Here is a 20113-nt window from a genome sequence, read left to right on the forward strand (position 1 = left end):
GGCTCGGGGCCGCTTGCCCGCGGCGTCGTCGCCGCGCGTCTCGGCGTCGTGGACGTGCTCGAGGCGCCGCACGGCGAGGGCCGCCATCGCGCCCGCGTAGAGCACGACGAACGCGGCGGCGAGGACCGCCGCGCCCCTGGCGACGTCGCGCGCGGCGACGGCGCCCGCGAGCCTGGCGACGCCGCCGGCGCCGAGCGCGTAGCCCGCGACGTTGCCCGCGATGAGCGCGAGGATGGACCCGGCGGCCGCGGCGGCCGCGGCCCGGCGCCGCGGCCCCGCCTCGCCCGCGGCGACGACGGCGCGCGCGCGCCGCTCGAGGCCCAGCGCGCGCTCGAGGGCGAGGAAGCCGACGTTCGCCGCGCCCCAGAGCGCGAGCCGCGGCGTCGCGTCGTGCCAGAAGGCGACGAAGCCGAAGGCGACGGCGGACGCCGCCGCGGGGCCGCACGCGCGCCGCGCGTCGTCGTAGACGTAGGCGCGGAGCCAGCCGTTGAACGACGCGTGCCAGCCGCGCCAGAAGCCCGCGATCGTGAAGTTGTCGCAGACGAAGCGCCGCATGTTCTCCGGCGCGGCGACGCCGTCCGCCAGAGCCCAGCACCGGAAGCACCGCCAGAGGAACGCGAACTTGAGCCAGAGCACGTTGATGAAGAGGAACGCGAACGCGGCCGCCGCGCCCGGCGGCAGCGCGCCGTAGGCGCCCGACGCCGCGAGCGCGTAGACGTGGGTCCGCCGCAGCGCCGCCTCGAGGTAGAGGCCCGCGATCGCCGTCCGCGCCGCGTAGGACGCGACGCCCGGCGGCGGCGCGCGGACGACAAAGTCGCCGTAGGTCGCGACGGGCCCCGCGAGGTAGAGCGGCGCGTAGGTCGCGTAGGCCACGACGTCGCGGAACGTCGCCGGCGCGCGCTCGCGCAGGCCGTCGAGCGCGCACGAGGCGAGGCGCAGCGCGAGGAACGGCAGCGCGTCCGCCAGCGGCGCGAGGCCGCCGTGGGCGTCGAGCCGCGGCGCGGACGCGACGTAGGCCCAGGTCATGCGCCGCCGCAGCGGCCAGGCCCGCTCCTTGCACGCCAGCGCGAGCAGCGCGAGCGCCCAGACCGCGGGCCGCGCGAGCCGCCGCGGCGCGCGCGCCGCGCCGTGGAACGCGGCGCACCACGCGAGGACGAAGGGCGCGTGCGACCCGTGGGCGGCCGCGACGAACGCGAGGCCGCCGAGGAAGCGCGCGCGCGCGCCGAACGCGCGCGCCGCGGCGACCGTCGCGGCCGCGGCGGCGGCCAGGAGCGGCAGCGCGGACCGGAACTTGCGCCACTGCGCGTCGTTGTCGTCGTAGAGGCCCCAGGCGTCGCTCCGGAGGCGGCCGCGGCAGCCCCGGTCCGCGAGGCACGCGGACCGGAGCGTCGCCGCCGCGGCCGGCAGCGCGTACCCGAAGAGGGCCAGCGCGACGGCGTGGAGCGGCGCGTAGGCCCACGTCGCGAACCAGCTGCGCCGCAGGACCCGCAGCGGCGCGGCGGACACGATGCGCCAGAGCCGCTCCTCGAGCACGAAGAGGGCCACCCAGTAGTACGCGTACCAGACCAGCGGCTCGACGAGCGCCGCGCCGAGGGCCATGCCGGAGATGGCGCGCGCGCGGCGACGCGAGGCGCTCAGCGTGTGCTGCAACGAGCCGCTCAGGAGATGCGCGCGTGTGTTGGAACGAGCCGCTCAGGAGATGGTCGCGTGTGTTGAAACGAGTCGCAGGATCATCAGGCGAGGGCCAGCATCGTGCCCCGCGCAGCAGTTCAATGTGAACCCTTGCAGGCCTCCTTGCAGTCTTCTTGCACCGACGCCTCGGCACGCCTTGATCATGACCTCCTTTAAATGCAACGTGCGCCTGGTTGGAGCTTGTTAAGCCGCGCGGGGGGTCTTCGGGCGGGATGCGTTGGACGGGAAGGCACGTGGGAGGGGAGCGGCGCCAAGTTTGAGCCCGCGTTCTAACCCCGGGCGGGTCGCGGTCGCAGCGGCGACCTTGCGTTCATGTTAAGACAAAAAAACTGCGTCCTACCACAGCGCGTCGGCCGCGGCCTCGCCCGCGAACGGCATCCACTCGTCGTCGGACGACGGCGCGTCGCCGTCGTCCCGCTCGGGGGCCCAGATGCCCGGGTACGCGCGTCTCGCGCAGGCTTCGAGGTCGCCGCCGCCGGCGAAGGCGAACTCGAAGACCGTCGCGCCGCACGGCGCGGCGGCCGCGCCGCCGTCGAGGACGCGCGCGCCGCAGCCGGCGGCGGCGGCGGCGGCGAAGAGCCGCTCCGGCAGCCGCGCGCCGCGGACGACGAAGCCGAGGACGAAGACGCCCGACGCGCCGACGGCGGCGCGCGCCGACGCGAAGAGCGCGTCCACGGCGGCCGGCGGCGTCGCCGGGTAGACGACGTCGGCCGCGTAGGCCACGTCGCGCGGCCCGAGCGCCTGCGTGGAAATCTTCAAACCGACTTCAACGTGCGCGTCTTCGAATGTCTCGACACAAGCTCTGCGGCTGGACTTCGAGAACTCGATCGATCCGTCCAAAAATCAGCCGAATCGACTTCGATTTGACCGAGCTAGAAAGTTTGGTCGGGACGTCCCGAACCGGCGGTTGATTTCCACACAGCCGAGCGCGCTCCAGCCGTCGCCCCATACGTGGCGCGCGACGTCGTAGCGCGCGCCCGGCGCCGCGTTGGCCGCGAGGTTGCGCGCCGCCAGCGCCAGCGCCTCGGGCGACGCGTCCGTGGCGAGGACGTCGAGGCCGAGCGCGGCCGCGACGGCGCCGCAGCCGCCCGCGCCGCAGCCGAGCTCGACGAGCCGCTTTCCTTTGAGCGTGGAGCGCGCCGCGCAGAGCCACTCGCTGACCGCGACGCGCGCGGGCCACTGCATGAGGCCCGTGCGGTCGAGCCCGCCGTCGAGGAGCGTGCCGCGGAAGGACGTGCGGCAGGCGACGCGCACGGCGACGTCGCCGCCGTAGGTCTCCCGGCAGATCTCCAGGCCGTCGTCGCCGGCGCCGTCGTCGTCGGTTTCGTTCGTCATAGCGGGTCTACGGCCCGAGGTTGGCGGGCTGGCTGTCACGCATGTCCGCCACCATGACAAAAGGCTCCAGCAGCCTCGGGCGAATGTTGATTTCGTGTTGCACCACATGTTGCCTCGTGTGGGTGCGCGCTAAGTGCGCGCGGCCCTGAGACGGCGCCACGTGCGCCCCGCGACGTCGTCGGCGCAGGGGAACGCAGCCCGGGAGCGGCCGGCACGCGCCGTTAGCCCCCTACCACCGGTTCCGCGGGTCCTCGGTCGCGGGGCCGCGCTCGAGGTCCTCCGTCGCGGCGATGGAGTCCTCGAGGCTCTCGATGACCTGGCGGTCCGTGCGGCCGTCGAGGAGGGACGCCCAGACGAGGGCGTCGTTGAGCTTGGGCAGCTCGACGACGACGTGGCGCCGGTCGAGGCCCTCGATGACCTCGAGGAACCTGGCGCGCGGCGACGCTCGGCGCGCGCGCGGGCGACCGCGCGCGCGCGGAACGGGAGCGCGGGGCGCCGGGGCCGCGCCAGCCGGAGCCGTCCGCGTCGACCTCGTGGCGGAGGGGCGCGTCGACGAGCACCTGGGCGGCGCGAGGGTGCGACTTGGAAAGCTTGGCCGCGTTCCGCTCGTTTCGGTCGGACGGGCGACGGGCTCGCGGCCTCGACGCGCGGATGGGTCCGCTCGAACGCGCGCCCACGGAAGACGCGCGTCGCCGCGCGGGCGCGCGCGGGCGCGCCGCCGATCGTCACCGAGAGCGCGCGCGTGCCGACGGTCACGGACCTGGGCGGGGCGATTCGACGTCGCTTCGACGTTGAGTGTTCCGCGCGCGCGCGTTCCAGGAACAGCATCCACGCGTCGAGAGCGCTCCGAGGGATGATCGCTCGTCCAAAAATCAGCCGAAACGAGTGAGGAGCCTTTGACGTCGGGACCGTCGCGCGCGTTTCCCGCCCGGTCGCGGACACGTCCGCGGCGCGCACGCCGTCGTCGACGGCGGCGAAGCAGCAGACGAGGTCCTCGGACTGGGCCCAGCGGATCTCGCCCGCGCGCGGCAGGTCCAGCACGCCGCGGCGCAGCGCCGCGGCCGCGTCCGCGCGGGCGGGATCGAGCGCGGGGCCCCGGGGGAAGTCCGCGCCGCCGCTGCGCACGTAGCGGCCGCCGGCGACGCAGTCCCAGAAGTAGGCCTCCGCCGTCGACTCGCGCCGGAGCCGCGCGCCGTCCGCCTCGTCGACGGGCTGGGCCTCGGCGCGCGCCCGCGCTTGCTCCGCCGCCGCGTCGAGGCGCGCGAGCTCCGCGGCGTCGTCGTCGTCGACCGCGCGCCGCGTGCTCCGGCGCCGGACCGCGGACCGCGGCGCGACGAGCGCGCCGCAGAGCGTCGCGACGAGCGCGAGGCGGGCAGCAGCGCGGAGCACCATGGCTCGATGCACGCGGGCCTCAGGTTGAACTCAACTCAACCTTGAGCAATGCTTCGCTAAATTTACCACAGCTTTGGCTGCCTGAGAGCGCGCTCCCGACATGAGCGCATCTTGAAACGTCCGATGCCGTCGTCGTCGACGCCGCTGTTCGCCGCCGCCGGCGTCGCCGCCGGCGTGCTGCTCTACGCGCTGCTGCGGCGGCGGCGGCGGCGTTTCGGTGCGCGGCCCTGCTGCCGCGTCGACGGCTGCGACGTCTACTGCGTCGAAGGCGAGTGCGCGGCGGGCGCGCTGGGCGACGGTCGCTTCTGGGCCGGCGCCTACGTCGGCCTCGACTGCGAGTGGAACCCGCGGCGGGCGCCGCGCGTCGCCGTCGTCCAGGTGGCGGCGCCGGGCGTCTGCGCCGTCGTCCGCGTGTCGCGCGCGGGCGCCGCGCCGCCGGCGCTCGCGGCCCTCCTCCGGGAACGCGTCGCCGTCGGCGTCGGCGTCCGCGACGACGCCGCGCGGCTCCTCCGCGACCTCGGCCTCGCCGTCGGCGACGCCGTGGACCTCCGGGACGCGGCGCGCGCGGCGGGCGCGCTCCCGCGCGGCGAGCGCGACGGCCTCGCGGCGCTCGCGAGCCGCTTCGCGCCGGGGGCCAGTCTCCCGCACAAGGCCGACGCGGCCGTGCGGGCCTCGGCCTGGGACGCGCGGGAGCTCTCGCGAAAACAGGTCGAGTACGCGGCCGGCGACGCGATCGCGAGCTTCCTCGTGCTCCGGGGGCTCCACGGCGCGCTCCCCGTCTCGCGCGGCGCCGAAAGCCTCGAGGCCTGGCTCGCGGGCCTGCCCCGGCGCGCGGCGCCGCCGCCGCCGCGGCGGAGGAGCGCGCCGGCGCCGGCGCCCCCCGGCGCGGCCGGCGCCGCGCCGGCGCCGGACCGCGACGCGCACAAGGCCGCGCGGCGGCGGCGCTACGAGCGGTGGCACGAGGACCACGCGACGTCGAAGCTCTACGACAACATCGAGCTCGTCGCCTCCGACGGCGCGCGCGTCCTCGGCATGGTCAACGAGGGCAAGGCGAGCTGGTACGTCGGCAAGGGCATGGCGACGCGCGAGGGGCCCCGGCGCGTCGTCCTCACCTACGAGCCCGACTTCGACGAGGACCCGGCCCCCGTCGTCCGCAAGGCGAACGCGTGCGTCGGCTGCGGCGCGGCGAGGCCCCTGACGCGCTTCTACGTCGTGCCCTACCGCTTCCGCCGCTGCTTCCCGCTGGCCCACAAGTCGAACAACTCGCACGACGTCGTCCCGCTCTGCCTCGCGTGCCGCTACCCCGTCGACCGCGCGTACCGCGACGAGGAGCGGCGCCTCGAGGCGGGCCTCGCGGGGGGCGCCTTCGCCAAGGCCGACACGCGCGCGCCGCGCGACGACGCCGCGGCCGCGCGGAACGTCGCCCGGACGCTCCTGCGCGACGCGCGGGGGCCCCGGGCCATCCCGGAGGACCGGCGCGCGGCGCTCCTCGCCTTCGTCGCGGACGCGGTCGGCGCGGCGCCGGGCGCGCTCGACGATGCGGCGCTCGAGGCCCTCGCGGCCGCGCGCGGCGGCGGCCGCCGCCGCGAGCCCGCGCGCGCGGGCGGCGACGGCCTCGAGGCGCGGTGCGTGCGCGCGCTCCTCGACGGCGCGGCCGACGACGCGGACGTCGCGGCGCGCGTCCAGCGCTTCCAGGTGCGCTGGCGGTCGCTCTTCGTCGACGTGCTCCGGCCGCGGCGCCTGCCGCCGGGCTGGGTCGTGGACCACGAGCAGCGGCCGCGGCGCCGGCCGCCGCCGGGCGACCAGCCCTGCCGCGCGCACCGCAACGGGCGCTGCGCCTGGGGGGACGCGTGCAAGTATAGCCACGCGCCCTAGGCCCCGGGCGCGGCGCCGTCGTCGTCCCGGAGCGAGGCGACGAAGCGGTGGCCCGGGCGGACGAGCGCGGGCACGACGGCCCGGGCGGAGCGCCGCCCCGGCGTCACGAAGCAGACGGGCTCCCCGGCCCGGACGCCGACGGGGCAGGTGACGAAGACGAGCGCCTCGCGCGGCGGCGCGCCGCTCAGGGTCCGGCGGAGCGTCGCGCGGAGCGCGGGCGCCGCGGCGCCCGCGTCGAGGATCTCGCCCCGCGCGCCCGCGTGCGTGTGCGCGGCGTCCGGCGGCGCGTCCCAGCACTCGGCGAGCGGCGCCGGGAGCCGCGCGGCGGCCTCGACGACACCGACCGCCGCGGCCGTCCCGTAGGTCCGCGCCGCGGCGCCCCAGCCGCCGCCGCCGCCCCGGACGAAGAGCGCCGACGCGAAGTGGAGCGGCAGCCACCGCCACGCGGCCTCCGCCGCCGCCGCCGTCGCGTAGTAGCGCGCGCGGACGACGCCGTGGTCCTCCATGAAGATCGCGGCGGCCGCGGCCCCCAGCCCCGGCGCGAGCTTGACGCGGTCGAGCGCGTCGTCGGGGCCGCGCGCGCGCAGCACCTCCCAGCCCGACGCGCCGAGGCGGAGCAGCGCGCAGCCGCGGCCGCGCTGCGCGAGCCAGGCCTGCTCCGCCGCCGCCGGCGTGTCGCAGGCCGCGCCGGTGCCGCGCCACTCGCCGTGGGCGTCGACGGCGAGCAGCACGTACGCGCGGCCCTTGCCCATGCGCGGGCGCAGGCTCGGAGGCAGGCGCGCGTCCGGCGTCTCCGGCGATCCCGTGAACGGGTTGATGGGCGGCTCCCAGGCGGCCATGGTCGCGAGCTGCGGCTCCACTACAGGCCGGCTCCCATATGTACCATGCTTTTAAATGTTCAAGGACGCGTTATTTGACTCTTTCTTCGGGGCGTGGCTGGTGATGGGGTCCTCCGTCGAGGGCGGCGCGTCGGCGCCGGCGGTGCGCCGGCGCTACACCGTCGTCGGGAAGCGCGGCGTCGTCGTGCGGGCGGGCGTGGAGCTCGACAGCCCCGTCGTGGCGCGGCTGCCCCGGGGCGCCGTCGTCGAGGGCGACGCGTCGTCGAGCGTCCCGGCGCGCCCGGGGGGCGCCCGCCTACGCGTCGCCGGCGGCTGGTGCGCGGCGCGCCTCGTCGCGCCGGGCCCGCTCGTCGGCGGGTGCGCGCCGCTCGCGGCGTCGCTCGGCCTGCCGCCGCGGCCCGAGGGCTACTTGTGCGACCTCGAGGCCGCGCCGCCGCCGCACGAGCGCCTCGAGGTCGCGACGGTCGCCCTCGGCTGATTCTGGGAGCCTCCGGCGCTGCTCCGGGCGACGCACGCCGGCGTGGCGGCCACGACCGTCGGCTACTGCGGCGGCCGCGCGCCGTGGCCGACGTACGGGGACATGGGCGACCACACGGAGGCCGTCCAGGTCCTGTACGACCCCGGCGTCACGACCTTCGACGACATCCTCAGATTTGTCCTGCCGAGCGGCGGGCGGAACCGGTCGCAGACGCGCCAGTACATGACCGCCGTCTGGCCCCACACGGACGCGCAGGCGGCCGCCGTCGCCGCGGCGACGCGCGACCTGCCCGAGGACTTCCTCTTCGTCGAGCCCTTTTCCTGCTTCTACCGCGCGGAGGATCCACCACCAGGGCCGGAGCTAGCGATGACGGGCGCGCGCGGCCCTCGGCCGCGCGCGCCCCGACGACGCCCGGCGCCCTAGATGTACCTCGGCGGTCTAAACTTTACTATTGTAGACTAAAGCTCGTCGGGGTCTACGGCGCCGGGCTTGGGCTTGGGCGGCGGCGCGGCCGCGGCGGGCCCGGGCGTGTCGAGCGTCGTCGCGAAGCGCCGCGCCTCGCCGGCCGCGACGTAGGAGATGGCCACGTCCGTCGCGCCGCGCGCGGCGTCGTAGGCGTAGCGCTCCACGGTCGTGGCGGCGAGGTCGAGCGCGTCGACGTCGACCTTCGCGTGGCGCCTGTGTGGATTCCAACCACTGGTTTGGGGGGTCCCCACCAAACTTCAGAACTCTCTATCTCGGTCAAATCGATGTCGATTCGGCTGATTTTTGGACGAATCGATTGCTCTCGTGGAGTTCTCGAAGCACGGCAGAAAGCCTTGCGTCGAAACCGTCGAATACGCTCACATTGAAGTCGGGTTGAAGGTTTGGAATCCACACAGCGTGGCGCGCGAGGATGTGGTTCGCGATCGCGCGCTTCGTCGCCGAATTCCGCGTCTCGTCGTAGACCGGGAGCCCCGTGCGCCCCGCGAACGTCGTCGCGGCATCAACACCCACAGCGAGAAGCGCCTCCACGGTCGCCGCCTTGTCGTCGCCGCCGCCCCACGCGGCCCGCACGAGCGGCGTCTCGCCGTCGCGGCCGACGCGCGCCGGGTCGAGGCCCAGCGCCACGAGCGCGGGGACGACGTCCGCGTTGCCCGAGAACGCGGCCGCGTCGAGCGCCGTGAAGCCGTTCTTCTGCTCGACGCGCGCGTCGGCGCCGCGCGACAGGAGGAGCTCGACGATGTCGGCCTGCTTGAAGATGATCGCGTTGAAGAGCGTCGTCTGGTGGTTCGACGGGCTCCCCGCGTTGACGTTCGCGCCGGCGTCGAGGGCCCGGCGCACGGCGGCGACGTCGCCCTCCTTGCGCGCCTCGAAGAGGGCGCCGTCCCGCTCCTGGACGTAGGACGTGTCCGTGGGCGACAAGGACGTGTCCGTGGCCGCCGCGGCGGCGCGGACCGCGCAGGCGACGACGAGGAGGAGACGCATTTTGACGCTCGAGAGCTCGGGCCGTCGTCGACGAGTGGTTTATGCCACAACGTTGGCGAGCGCTTGCGAAGTGCGCACAGAAGCTCTCAGGAGCACCCGAGCAGCACCGTCGAGCGGGCAGCCACAGCCGACGCGCGCAGCGCGCAGCACACGCGCGCGACGCCGCAGCGGTCGTCGCGCGACGCGCGCACGCGCGCCGGAAACGCGACGCCCATGCGCATGCTCCACTTTGCGTTCGTCGCCGGCGCCGCCGCGTCCCAGGCGGCGGCGGCGGCGCCGCGGCTGCACTGGCCGATCAACGAGGCCTTCCCGGGCCTCGTCCGCGTCGTGGATGACCCGCCGGTGTGGCTCGTCCGGGACCTGCTCACGCCCGCGGAGTGCGACGCGCTCGTCGCCAAGGCGACGCCCGAGCGGCTCACGCGGGGCGGCGACGCGACGGGCCTCGCGGAGCGGCGGACGTCGCGCGAGTGCCGCCTCGGCTTCGACGAGGTCGCCGGGCTCCAGGCGCGCTTCGCGGATCTGCTCGCGCTGCCACCGGCGCACCTCGAGCCTTTAAAGCTCACGCGCTACGGCGTCGGCGACGGGGCAGCAAAAGAGAGCGAAATTCCCAACTTCAAAGGCTCCGATCTCGGCCGTTTTCCTCTCGTTTCGGCTGATTTTTGGACGAGCGATCATCTCTCGGAACGGTCTCGAAGCGTGGATGCTTTTTCTGGAACGCGCGCGCGCGGAACACTCACGTTGAAGCGACGTTGAATCACCCTTTTGCTGCCCAGGTCGGCGACGCCTTCGCGTTCCACCACGACGCTTGCCGCGACGGCTACCCGGACGGCTGCGTCGACTGCGCGACGCCCCACTGCAACCGCGTCGCTACCGTCGTCGTCTACCTCACGGAGTGCGGCGGCGGCGAGACCGTGTTCCCCAACCTCGACCCCATACTGCCCGTGCCGCCGCGGCGCGGCTCCGCCGTCGTCCACTTCCCGGCCTTCGGGCCGGACGCGCCTCCGGACCTCCGCGGCCGCCACGACCCGCGCGTCGGCCACGCGGGCGCGCCCGTCGATTCCGGCGAGAAGGTCATCGTCCAGCAGTGGGCCTGGACGGGGCCCCTGCTCCGGGACCGGCTCGGCGACGGCTACGCGCCCGACGGCTACCCCTGGACCGGGGCCCCGCTATAGGTTCTTACCGTAGGGCTTCATGGGCACGAGGGGCAGCGCGGGCGTCGCGATGTCCGCGTCCGCGAGGCGCGGCTGCACCTGGGACACGTAGATGTCCGCGCCGACCTGCGGCGGCGCGCGCCGGGTCGCGCGGGACGAGCGACCGGGCGGGAGGCGCTCGCGGGCGGGAGGCGCGCTCGCGGGCGGGAGGCGCTCGCGCGCGGGAGGCGCTCGCGGGCGGGAGGCGCTCGCGGGCGGGAGGCGCTCGCGGGCGGGAGGCGCTCGCGGGCGCCGCGGCGCGCCGCGACGAGGGGCCAGATGAGGAGCGCCAGCGGGATGCCCTTCTTCTTCGGCGCGATCTCGCCGTCGCGGGGCTCCGCGCCGCGCGCGACGGGTGCGCGGCGCGGCGCGGCGACGGGCGCGAAGGCGGCGCAGCCGGCGCAGAGGAGGAGCTGTGCGCAGAGGAGTGCGGCTCGCAAGAGCTTCATGCTTCACCGCATCAACATCGAGTGCAAGGTCGATTCAACCTTCAGATTTTAATCCGGTTACACTGCTCGATGGGTGCCCCGCGATAGTGCCACTGCCGCGAGACGGCGAGTCTCCTCGTGACGTGCTGACTGCCCTTGGTGGTATGGCCGAGACTCCCGGGGACGCTCCCGCTGGCAGTGTTGCCGCATCTCCTGGCGAGGTCGTGCAGCCGCCCGCCGGCGGCGTGGCCGCATCTCCTGGCGCGGTCGTGCGGCCGCCCGCCGGCGGCGTGGCCGAGGCGTCCGACGGCGTGGTGACCATCTTCCGAAACGACGGCGCCCCGTGGTGGAACCCCGCGCTGCGCTTCGCGCACGGCGAGGGGTCCGGCGAGCTGCTGCCGCTGGACCAGAGCACGAGCTTCAAGCTGACGGCGCGCGTGAAGATCCCGCCGCTCTACAGCCGCGGCGCCGTCTTCGCGCAGGCGCCCGTGGACCGCGTCGGGAACGGCGTCTGGCGCAACGAGTCGCGCCGGGGCATCTCGGGGACCGTCTTCGGCGTGCGCGGCGGCCGCCCGTTCTACGACATCGGCTGGGTCGGCTCCGTGGACTGCGACGTCGTCGTCAACGACGACGCGTGGCACGACGTCGCCGTCGTCTTCGACGGGCGCCAGTACCACCTCGAGGTCGACGGCGCGTTCGTGCGCGTCGTGCGCGCGCCCGTGCTCGAGAGCGGCAACGCGCGGGCGTGCCGCGCGGGCGACGACTTCCGCGTCCTCGTCGGCGCGCGCGTCGGCCCGCTCCTCGACGCGGCCGAGCGCGAGGCCTGGCACCCGCGCTTCGACGCGGAGACGAGCGCCGTGGCGGCGGGCATGGGGCCCGAGCTCCCGCTCGGCTTCATCGCGTCGATCGCGTTCGAGGCGCCCTGCGCGTCCGCGAGGACCCACTGCGCGCGGCTCCCGCCGCTCCTCAGCCGCGGCGACGACGCGCGCGCGGAGGCGCCCGCGGCGTCGGACGAGCCGCTCCGCGAGGCCGTGCTCGCCTACCCGGAGCAGTCGTGCGAGGTCCCGCTCCTCGTCGTGCCCCGGGGCTACCTCGGCGCCGCGCCCCTCGAGGAGTTCGCCGAGTCGCTCCTCGACGCGATCCGCCGGCTCGGACCCGTCGAGCGCGAGCGGCCGGCGCTGCTCTTCGAGGTGGGCAAGCCCAGGAAGGGGGCGTCGGGGGTCAACGACTTCCGGAAGGGGGCGTGGATCAACAGCTTCCGCGTCGAGGCGCCCGACGACGGCGAGGACGACGGGACGGACGCCGGCGCCGGCGCCGGCGGCGCCGCGGTGTCGCGGAGCGCTGCTGCTGCCGCGCAGGACGGCTACGAGCTGTGCCGAAACCAACCACTGGTTTGGGTGGTCCTGACCAAACTTGAGAATTCTCTAGCTCGGTCAAATCGAAGTCGATTCGGCTGATTTTTGGACGGATCGATCGCTCTCGTCGAGTTCTCGAAGCCCAGCCGAAGAGCTCGCGTCGAAACGGTCGCATATGCGCACATTGAAGTCGGGTTGAAGATTTGGTTTCGGCACAGGCTACGAGGCCATCCTCGAGGCCGCGCGCGCCGCGGCCGAGGAGAGCGGCGCGGCGCCGCCCCACTCCGCGGAGACCGTCGCGGAGTACGTCGCGCACAAGCAGGTCATCAAGCACTCGCGGCTCGTCCTCGAGTCGCGCGTCGCGAGCCTGCTGGCGAGCGTCATGACGACGTGCGACGAGGCCGGCGCCTGGGTCAAGTTCGACTTCCCCTACGCCTGCAACGCGCTCTGCAGCATGGTCTGCGCGGACGCGCCGCCCGGTGTCCTCCGCCTCGGCCTCCTCATGCGCAATGACGAGGTCTGGAAGGCGCGGAACGACATCCACTGCGAGTTCGCCGTCTTCCGCGATCTCTACGACCGCCTCGAGGACCGGGCCTCGTCGCGCGTCCTCGGCGACGCCGGATCGGCGCTCCCGCGCGTCGAGGTGCCCATGGCCGCCATCGAGCGGACCTGCGAGCGCCAGCGCGTCCGCAACTTCGCGCCGCATCCGAGCCTGTCGCACGCCGTCTTCTTCGAGTCGAACGCGGACCGCCACCGCTTCAACGCGGCCCTGAGCTCCGCGCTCCAGATCCCCTCGGGCCGCTTCCTCGTGAACGGGACGGACTACGCGCTCCGGTCCTGCCTCGAGACCATCGCGGCGTGCCGTCCCGTCTTCTGCTTCAAGCACACGGGCGGCGCGTCGCGCCCGGTCGCGCACCTCCTCGAGACGCGCCTCAAGGCGGACCACAACAGGCCCCTGCCGCTCCCGTCCACGTGCGCCGCCTGCGCGGCGCGCGGCGGCGGCGCGGCCCTTGGCGCGTTCTGCCCGCACGTCACGGCGAGTACGCGCGTCCTCAGCGAGAACTGGCCCGAGAACTGGAACGCGGCGAGCGTCCTCGTCGTCGACCCCCTCACGCAGACGGCGGAGCAGCTCCAGGACAAGATCACGGCCGTCATGTCGAGCGTCTTCGACGGGGCAGCACAAGAGAGCGAAATTCCCAACTTCAAAGGCTCCTTTCTCGGCAGTTTTCCACTCGTTTCGGCTGATTTTTGGACGAGCGATCATCTCTCGGAACGGCCTCGAAGCGTGGGCGCTTTTTCCGGAACGCGCGCGCGCGGAACACTCACGTTGAAGCGACGTTGAATCACCCTTGTGCTGCCCAGGTCTTCGAGGGCGCGGCCACGGAGCTCGGCGGCCGCGAGGCCGAGCGCGTGGCCGTCGCGTACGCGTGGCGCCTCCACGCCTGCCTCGAGAAGAACGCGGCCATGCAGCGGCGCCTCGCGCTCTGCCTCCACGCCTGCGTCACGGGCCTCACGCTCCTCACCGTCGCCGCCGCGACCGTCGCCGCGTCACTCGCGAAGTCGCCCCCGGGCCTCGACCTCGCGACGCTCCTCCTCCCCGCGGCGACCGCCGCGGCCATCGGCATCGCGGGCCAGCTCAAGGCCGTGCCCAAGTGGGCCGCCTGCCGCCTCGCCGCCCACAAGTGCGAGCGCGAGGTCTACCGCTACCGCGCGCAGGTCGGCGACTACGCGCCCGTCCTCGGCCGCCGCGCGGCCGCCAAGGGCGCGAGGAACCCGCGCCGCGCGTTCACCGCGGCGCTCAAGGAGATCTGGGCCGACCTCCACGCCTCGGAGCTCAAGGTCGGCGGCCTCGCCGCGCTCGGCGACGCGGAGGCGAGCGCCGCGCGCGCCAAGCTCGAGGCGCGCGAGCGGAGCGCCGCCGAGCGCGATCGCCGCGCCGCCGAGCGCGCCGCGAAGCGATCCGCGAAGCGATCCGCCAAGGTCCGCCCCGCGGGCGCGCCGGGCGCCGCGCCGGTTTCCGCGCCGGAGCACAAAGCCCCCGCCTTCGGCGAGCTGAGCGCCGAGGACTACATCAAGGTCCGCCACACGGAGGTCCTCGCCCGCTACGAGCGGAGCGTCCGCCGCCTCCGCCTCGGCGTCGGCCTCGTCGACGCGCTCGCGATCCTCCTCACGTCCGGCGGTACGGCGCTCGTCGCCGTCGGACTCGTCCGATGGGTCCCCGTCCTCATGGCCTTCGCCGCCGCCGTCGCCTCCATCGCGAACCACGCGGCCCTCGGCCCCAAGCTCCGCGGCGCGAACGAGGCCATCGCGACGCTGCACCAGCTCCACCTCTGGTGGCAGGGCCTCACGCTCATCCAGAAGCGCGCGAACGCGAACAAGACGCACCTCGTCGACATGACCGAGGCCTGCGTCTCCCACGAACTCTCCGCGTTCGTGAGCGCGTCCCTCGCCGCCGCCAAGCCCAAGAAGGACGGCGACGGCGACGACGCGGACGTCGGCGCGGCGGGCGGCGCCGCGGACGCCGCGCCCGCCGCGGCGGACGGGACCGCGCGGCAGCGGCGCCGCCCCCCGGGGGGCGGGGACGGGAGATGAGGACCCGTGTTAAGAAGGCGAGCTGCTCAGGCGCGCGCGCGCGCCGCGTCGGCGGCGTCTTGGAGCTCGCGCGCGCGCGCGGACGCGCGCGAGGGGCCGGCCGCCGGGCCGAGCCAGTCCGCGGGGAGCTCGTAGACCTCGGTCGCGTAGGAGAGGAAGAGCTCCTTGAGGGAGGCCTGGTCCGGGAACATGAAGACGAGGAACGACGCGACGCGGTCGAAGGCCGCGCCCCAGGCCGGGTGCGGCACGGCGCCGCGGTCGCCGAGGACGGCCGCGCGGCTCGGCGCGGCGAGGCCGAAGGCGCGCTGCATGGCCCGCGGCGGCTCGAGCTCGCGCGCGTGGACGCAGAACGCGAGGTAGTTGGCGGCGAACTCGACGACGAGGTCCGCGTACCACCGGCTCCGGAGCGCCGCGTTGCCGCGGCCGCGGAACGCCGCGCAGACGTCGCCGCCGCTCCGCTCCCAGAGGTCGGACCAGTCCGCGGGCGCTTCGCAGGGCGGCGCCGCGTCGCCGGGCGCCGCGGGCGCCGCGTAGAGCGCGCCCGCGAAGTGCGTGCAGGCCTCCTCCCAGCGCTCGCTCGGGTAGAGGTACCACCCCAGCGCCGCGACGGGGATCTTGCGCCGGAGGTCCCGCGTGTTCGCGACCTGCTCGGGCGTGCCGCCGGCCTCGGAGAAGGGCGCGGCCGCGGAGAAGAAGATCGCGAGCAGCGACCGCCACGCGCCGTCGACGATGTGGCGCAGGTGCGTGAGGACGCCCGTCGCCGTTCCCGCGTCAAGGAGCCCGAGCGGGCCCGACGGCGCCGCGTCGCCCGCCGCGAGGCCCTCGATCAGTCGCGTGTCGCACGGCGCGCGGCTCGCCCGCGGCGCGGCGGCGCGCCGCGGCGGCGCCGCGGCCGCCCGCTTCAGGAAGAGGAGCGTCAGGCCCCGCTGCTCCCGGTGGTAGCGCAGGCCGTCGTCGCTGTGCATCTTGCCGAACTCGGCGACGTGCACCATGAGGTCGCCCGCGGCGATGCCCGAGCCCGGCAGGGCCTCGGCGACGATCGACAGCTCCGCTCGGTGGCAGCCCGCGCGCCGCAGCTCCGGGCCGCACGTCTCCCCCTGGACCGTGCCCCCGTCCGCGACCTCCAGGTATTGGTGCGACGCGGCGCAGGACGGGTCCTCGCAGCGCGCGTCGAGGCGCAGCGCCGCGGCGCCGTCAAAGAGGCCGCCGCACGCCGCCGTCGCGGCGGCGCCCGCGCCGTCGAAGGCGAGGGTCCAAAGTTCCGCGACGACGCGCGCGCTCAGCGCGCCGTCGCCCGCCTGGACCAGGACGACGGCGACCCACGTCGAGCCCTTAACGTCGTCGACCTCGACGGGCCGCGTCTCCGGGACCCGCTCCGCGATCTCGCCGCCGACGACGCCCTCGCCCTCGCCCGGCGGGAAGAGGCCCGACGCGACGCCCTTCCAGTAGCCCAGCTGCCGCTGCGCGGGGCCGGACCGCGGCCGCGGGAACGGGTGCGCGCGGAAGAACGCCTCCGCGCCGTCGCCGAGCCACGGGCTCGCGGCGAGGATCTCCTCCGTGGCCAGCTCCGCGGGCCCCGTCGCCTGCCGCGCCGCTCGGATCTGCGCCGACAGGTCCACGAGGGCGCGCCGGTAGTCCTCGCGCGGCCGCGGCGCGGCGGCCGCGGCCGCCAGCTCCTGCTCGCGCTGCTCGCGCAGGAGCTTCTCGCCGAGGGGCGTCGCGAACGGCGACGCGCGCATGCCCGAGGCGCGGCGCGGGGGGTCTTCGGGCGCCCCGTCCTCGTCGGGCGCCGTGTCCGCCTCGGAGGCCGACTCCCCGTCGTCGGCCGCGTCGAGCGCCTCGAGGTTCTCGCGCCTCACGGCGACCGCGCCGCCGAGGTCGAGCGCGACGCCGACGCGGCCCTCCGGCCCGGCCTTCTTGCACACGCGGCCCAGCTTCCCGTTGTGCTGCGTCGCCTTGGCCAATCCGACGACGCGCACGGTCGCCCCGACGGCGAAGGCCTCGGACGGCGCGCGCACCGCGGCGGCGGATTGCCGCGGCGCCGGCGCCCGGCTCGTCCGCGCGACGAGGAACGGCAGGACGCGACTCGCCCAGACCGGCAGCAGCGCGCCGGAGCCGACCCGGTAGCCCAGACGGAGCCAGCCCGCCGCCGCGTACCGCGCCGGGCGCGGGAAGCGGCGATGCGTCCGCGCGGAGTATCGGAGGCCCGCGGCGTCCTCGAGCGCGCGCACGAGGTCGCCGTCGCCGGAGAGGTAGGCGAAGTCGAGGGCCGTGAGGCCGCTCGGCGACACGCGCCAGTCCCGCGGCAGGCTCGGATCCTCGCGCACGCGGCCGCGCCGGGCCTCGGCGGACGGGGCGCCGACGGGGCGCGGGTTCGTGTGCTCCTTCGTCGTCCTGGGCTCCAGCGCGGCCCCGGCCTCGAGCAGCAGCTCGACGCACGCCAGCGTGTCCGCGAGTTGATGGGGATTGACCGAGCACGCCGCCTGGCCCGCGTGCTGGCACAGGAGCACGAGTGGTGTTGCGCCGGTCTCCGCCCGCCGCCAGTCGAGCTGCTCGTGGCAGCCCGTCGCGAGGAGTTCGCGCACGCAGTCGATGTGCGCATAAAAGCACGCGTAGTGCAACGCGATGCCGCACTCCGGGTCCGGCTGGCCGCGCCTCTCAACATTCCCAGAGTAGACCGCCGGACACGCCACTTCCAGGAGATCCGCGCCGGCGGCGATCGCGTCCGCGACGCCCTTCGCGTCGCCATAGTAGCATTTGACCACGATCTCGGGCGAGCTTGGAGGCGGCATGCCCGGGTGGCGCGCTTCTAGCTACAACCCAAGAGGCAGGCAGTGAACCACCAGGTCCTCACGACAGCAAGCACCACTAACTAACTACCCCAGGGTCGCGACTTGCTCAAAATGAGTGGTCAAAACAGCTGCAACATGGGGTCAACGAAGCCTGTGAACCACCCGTCCTGGCCGATCGGCAGCTGGAGGGCTGCTCGGCCACGACCTCCACACGGTCGAAATTTATGATCGAGTGCCAAAACCACCAATTTGCTCGAGCTCGAGATCAAAACTGGTCGATAGAGCCAAAACAAGCATATTTCCGGTGGATTCGAGTGGTCACCAGCGGCCCCAGGGGTACCACCCCCACCACCACCACCACTACCTCACCCCATTCTCAGAGCACCCATCTCAGATCAGCATGACAGTGGTTAAGGTTGTTTGTGCATACCTCTTGCTACAACCTGCTAAAGTGATGCCGCTTCTACTATTGTAGCTACAACTTGCTAAATCGCTGCGGCAAAATTCATCTCCGGCGTCACGGTGCCTTCGAACGAACCCAATTGACAGCGCCGAAATCGGCCAAAGCCTCGATCGCGATCGCGAGGACCGGCCTCGGACTTGGTCTCGGGGCGGCTTCACTCACCGTGCCCGCGAGGGTCATGGAGACGGGGCACCGGGAGACGCCCGTCGTCGACGTCTCGCGGTTAACTCGCGGTCGACCTCCGGGGGGCGACGGGCGAGCGCGCGTCGAACGGCGCTCGCCGCCGCGCTGGCGGGCCATCCGCGTTCCCCGGGGCATCCGTTAGACCGGCGGCGCGCGCGACACTCAGGAGCCCCAGCCGCGGAGGACGCCGCGCTGCACGAGGCTCGCCGGGAACTTAGCGAGCGCGGGGCAGCCCGCGACGTCGACGGCGCGGAGCGCGGGCGCGCCGTCGCCCAGGCTCGCCGGCAGCTCCGCGAGCGCCGCGCAGCGCGACACGTCGACGCGCCGGAGCCGCGCCAACTCGCCGAGGCCGCGCGGCAGCGCGGCGATGCCGAGCCCCCGCGCCTCGAACACCTCGAGCGCGGCGAGCCCCGTGACAAAGTCCACGCAGAACATGGACGCGCAGTCGGACACGTCGAGCCGCGCGAGCGTCCGCGCGAGCTGGCGGACCGCGGGCCGCGAGAAGCCCGTGACGTAGGGGCTCCCGGACACGTCGAGCTCCGCCAGCCGCGCCAGCCCCCGCAGCCCCGGCGCGTCGCCGACGGATCGGCACCCCGCCAGCGACAGCGCGGCCACGTTCGGCGCGAGGCCCCAGAGCCAGCCCGGGTCGCCCCAGGCCGACGCGACGCGCAGCCGCTCGACGCTCCGTAATCCCCGCGCGGCGCTCGCGGGCGGCGGCGCCGCCCACCCGGCGAAGCAGAAGTGGTGGCAGTCCACCCGCAAACTCACCAGCGTCGGCGGCGCGCCGTCGAGCGCCGCCGCGAGCGGGCCGAGGTCGCCGTAGCCGAAGTCGCCGACCGACAGCGACCGCAGCCCGAGCGCCGCGAGCGTCCGGAGCCCGGCCGCGCCGACGGCACCGACGTCGAGCGTCTCCAGCTTCGGGCAGCGCTCGAGGAGCGCCGCCAGCACGGCCGCGTCGCCGCCGCCGGCGCAGCCGGAGACGTCGAGGGTCTTCAGGTTCGGGCACAGCCGCGCCGCCAATCGCAGACCCCGCTCGGACACGCCCGCGAGGGCGAGGTCGGCGACGTGCGGCAACGCGCCCGCGTCCGACCGCCGGCACCGCGCGCCGAGCGCGTCGCGGAAGCCGAAAAAGCCCGAGCGCGCGGCGAGCGACAACGCGAGGCCCCCGTCGACGGCCGGGCTCCGCGTCCGCGCGCCGCAGGCGACGCAGCGCCGCTCGTGGGCCGGCGCGCACCAGCGGCGCCGCCCGTTCTTGCAGACGAAGCCGAAGGGGCGCTCGTCGTCCGGCCGCGCGTTGCCGTCGATTTGCGCCGCGGCGGGGCGGCCGCGGACGCGGAAGTGGGCGCACTGGCGCGGGGCCCCGGCGGCGCGCGGGCAGACGTTCTCGCAGCTGCGCCGCGCGCGCCGCCGCCGGTCCGCGGCGCGCGGGCAGACGCCCGCCGCACCGGCGGCGCGGGCGAACGCGGCCTCTCGACGCATGCTCAAGCTTATTGAGACGGTCACTGCCTTTTGGCCTGTTTCAGCCGCTGGCGCCGCCGCCGTCTGGCCGAGACGGCGGCTGTACCGCGTCGATTTGAGCGCGGTAAAGCCGTGACGCGCGGCGCATAGACCCAACGCGTGGGCCTGACTACTTTTTTCCAGCGAATCGCGGGCGCGCGGGCGCGCGGAGGTCGCGCTCTCGACGAATATATGCTCAAATCGTGTCGATCCCACCTCTCCGAGCCGCTCGTGGCATCATAGAGAGCCGTTTTGTTACCGCGGTCTGCTCCATACACGCCTCGAGCGGACTGAACCGCGAGAACACCCTCGGGGACTGTTTCGACTCCGCGGCCGCGCGTTCGAGACGAGCGCCGAAACGCCGACACGACCGCGAACGCTGCCAAAACGCCGACGGACGCCAAGACGCGGAACCGCTTGCGCAGCGCGACGATGGGGTTACGATAGGACACGATCGACGCCCCTGCGACTCCTGGCACGCCCGAACTCGCGCAAAGTCTAGGATCGTAGGGTATGGTCGCAAATCGATCCCTTT

General features: G+C 74.5%; 3 protein-coding genes across 3 annotated transcripts in view; 1 reads left to right on the top strand and 2 right to left on the bottom strand.

Annotated features, from left to right (window-relative positions):
• Positions 1-7133, bottom strand: part of AURANDRAFT_72622 (hypothetical protein) — a gene marked incomplete at both ends in the record, with an annotated part of 30833 nt that extends 23700 nt beyond the window's left edge. Inside the window, 9 exons of the mRNA XM_009043063.1 lie at positions 55-1644; positions 1840-1861; positions 2033-2433; positions 2644-3034; positions 3264-3455; positions 3493-3587; positions 3736-3787; positions 3968-4437; positions 6357-7133. Coding sequence (XP_009041311.1) covers positions 55-1644; positions 1840-1861; positions 2033-2433; positions 2644-3034; positions 3264-3455; positions 3493-3587; positions 3736-3787; positions 3968-4437; positions 6357-7133 — 3990 coding nt within the window. The remainder of the gene's footprint in view (positions 1-54; positions 1645-1839; positions 1862-2032; positions 2434-2643; positions 3035-3263; positions 3456-3492; positions 3588-3735; positions 3788-3967; positions 4438-6356) is intronic.
• Positions 7134-7236: 103 nt separating this feature from the next.
• MsrA1 (selenoprotein) lies at positions 7237-8031 on the top strand (the record flags this gene model as incomplete). Its single annotated transcript, XM_009043015.1, has 1 exon — positions 7237-8031. A coding segment is annotated over one exon (795 nt), but the record flags the coding sequence as incomplete, so codon positions are not given.
• Positions 8032-14669: 6638 nt separating this feature from the next.
• AURANDRAFT_67543 (hypothetical protein) lies at positions 14670-19560 on the bottom strand (the record flags this gene model as incomplete). The annotated part of the gene is made up of 2 exons (XM_009043062.1): positions 14670-17456; positions 18268-19560. 2 exons carry the CDS (start codon positions 19558-19560, stop codon positions 14670-14672), a joined length of 4080 nt encoding a protein of 1359 aa, XP_009041310.1.
• Between the last annotated feature and the right edge of the window lie 553 nt (positions 19561-20113).

The sequence above is a fragment of the Aureococcus anophagefferens genome, assembly GCF_000186865.1.
Source record: "Aureococcus anophagefferens unplaced genomic scaffold AURANscaffold_41, whole genome shotgun sequence".
NCBI classification, from domain to species: domain Eukaryota; class Pelagophyceae; order Pelagomonadales; family Pelagomonadaceae; genus Aureococcus; species Aureococcus anophagefferens.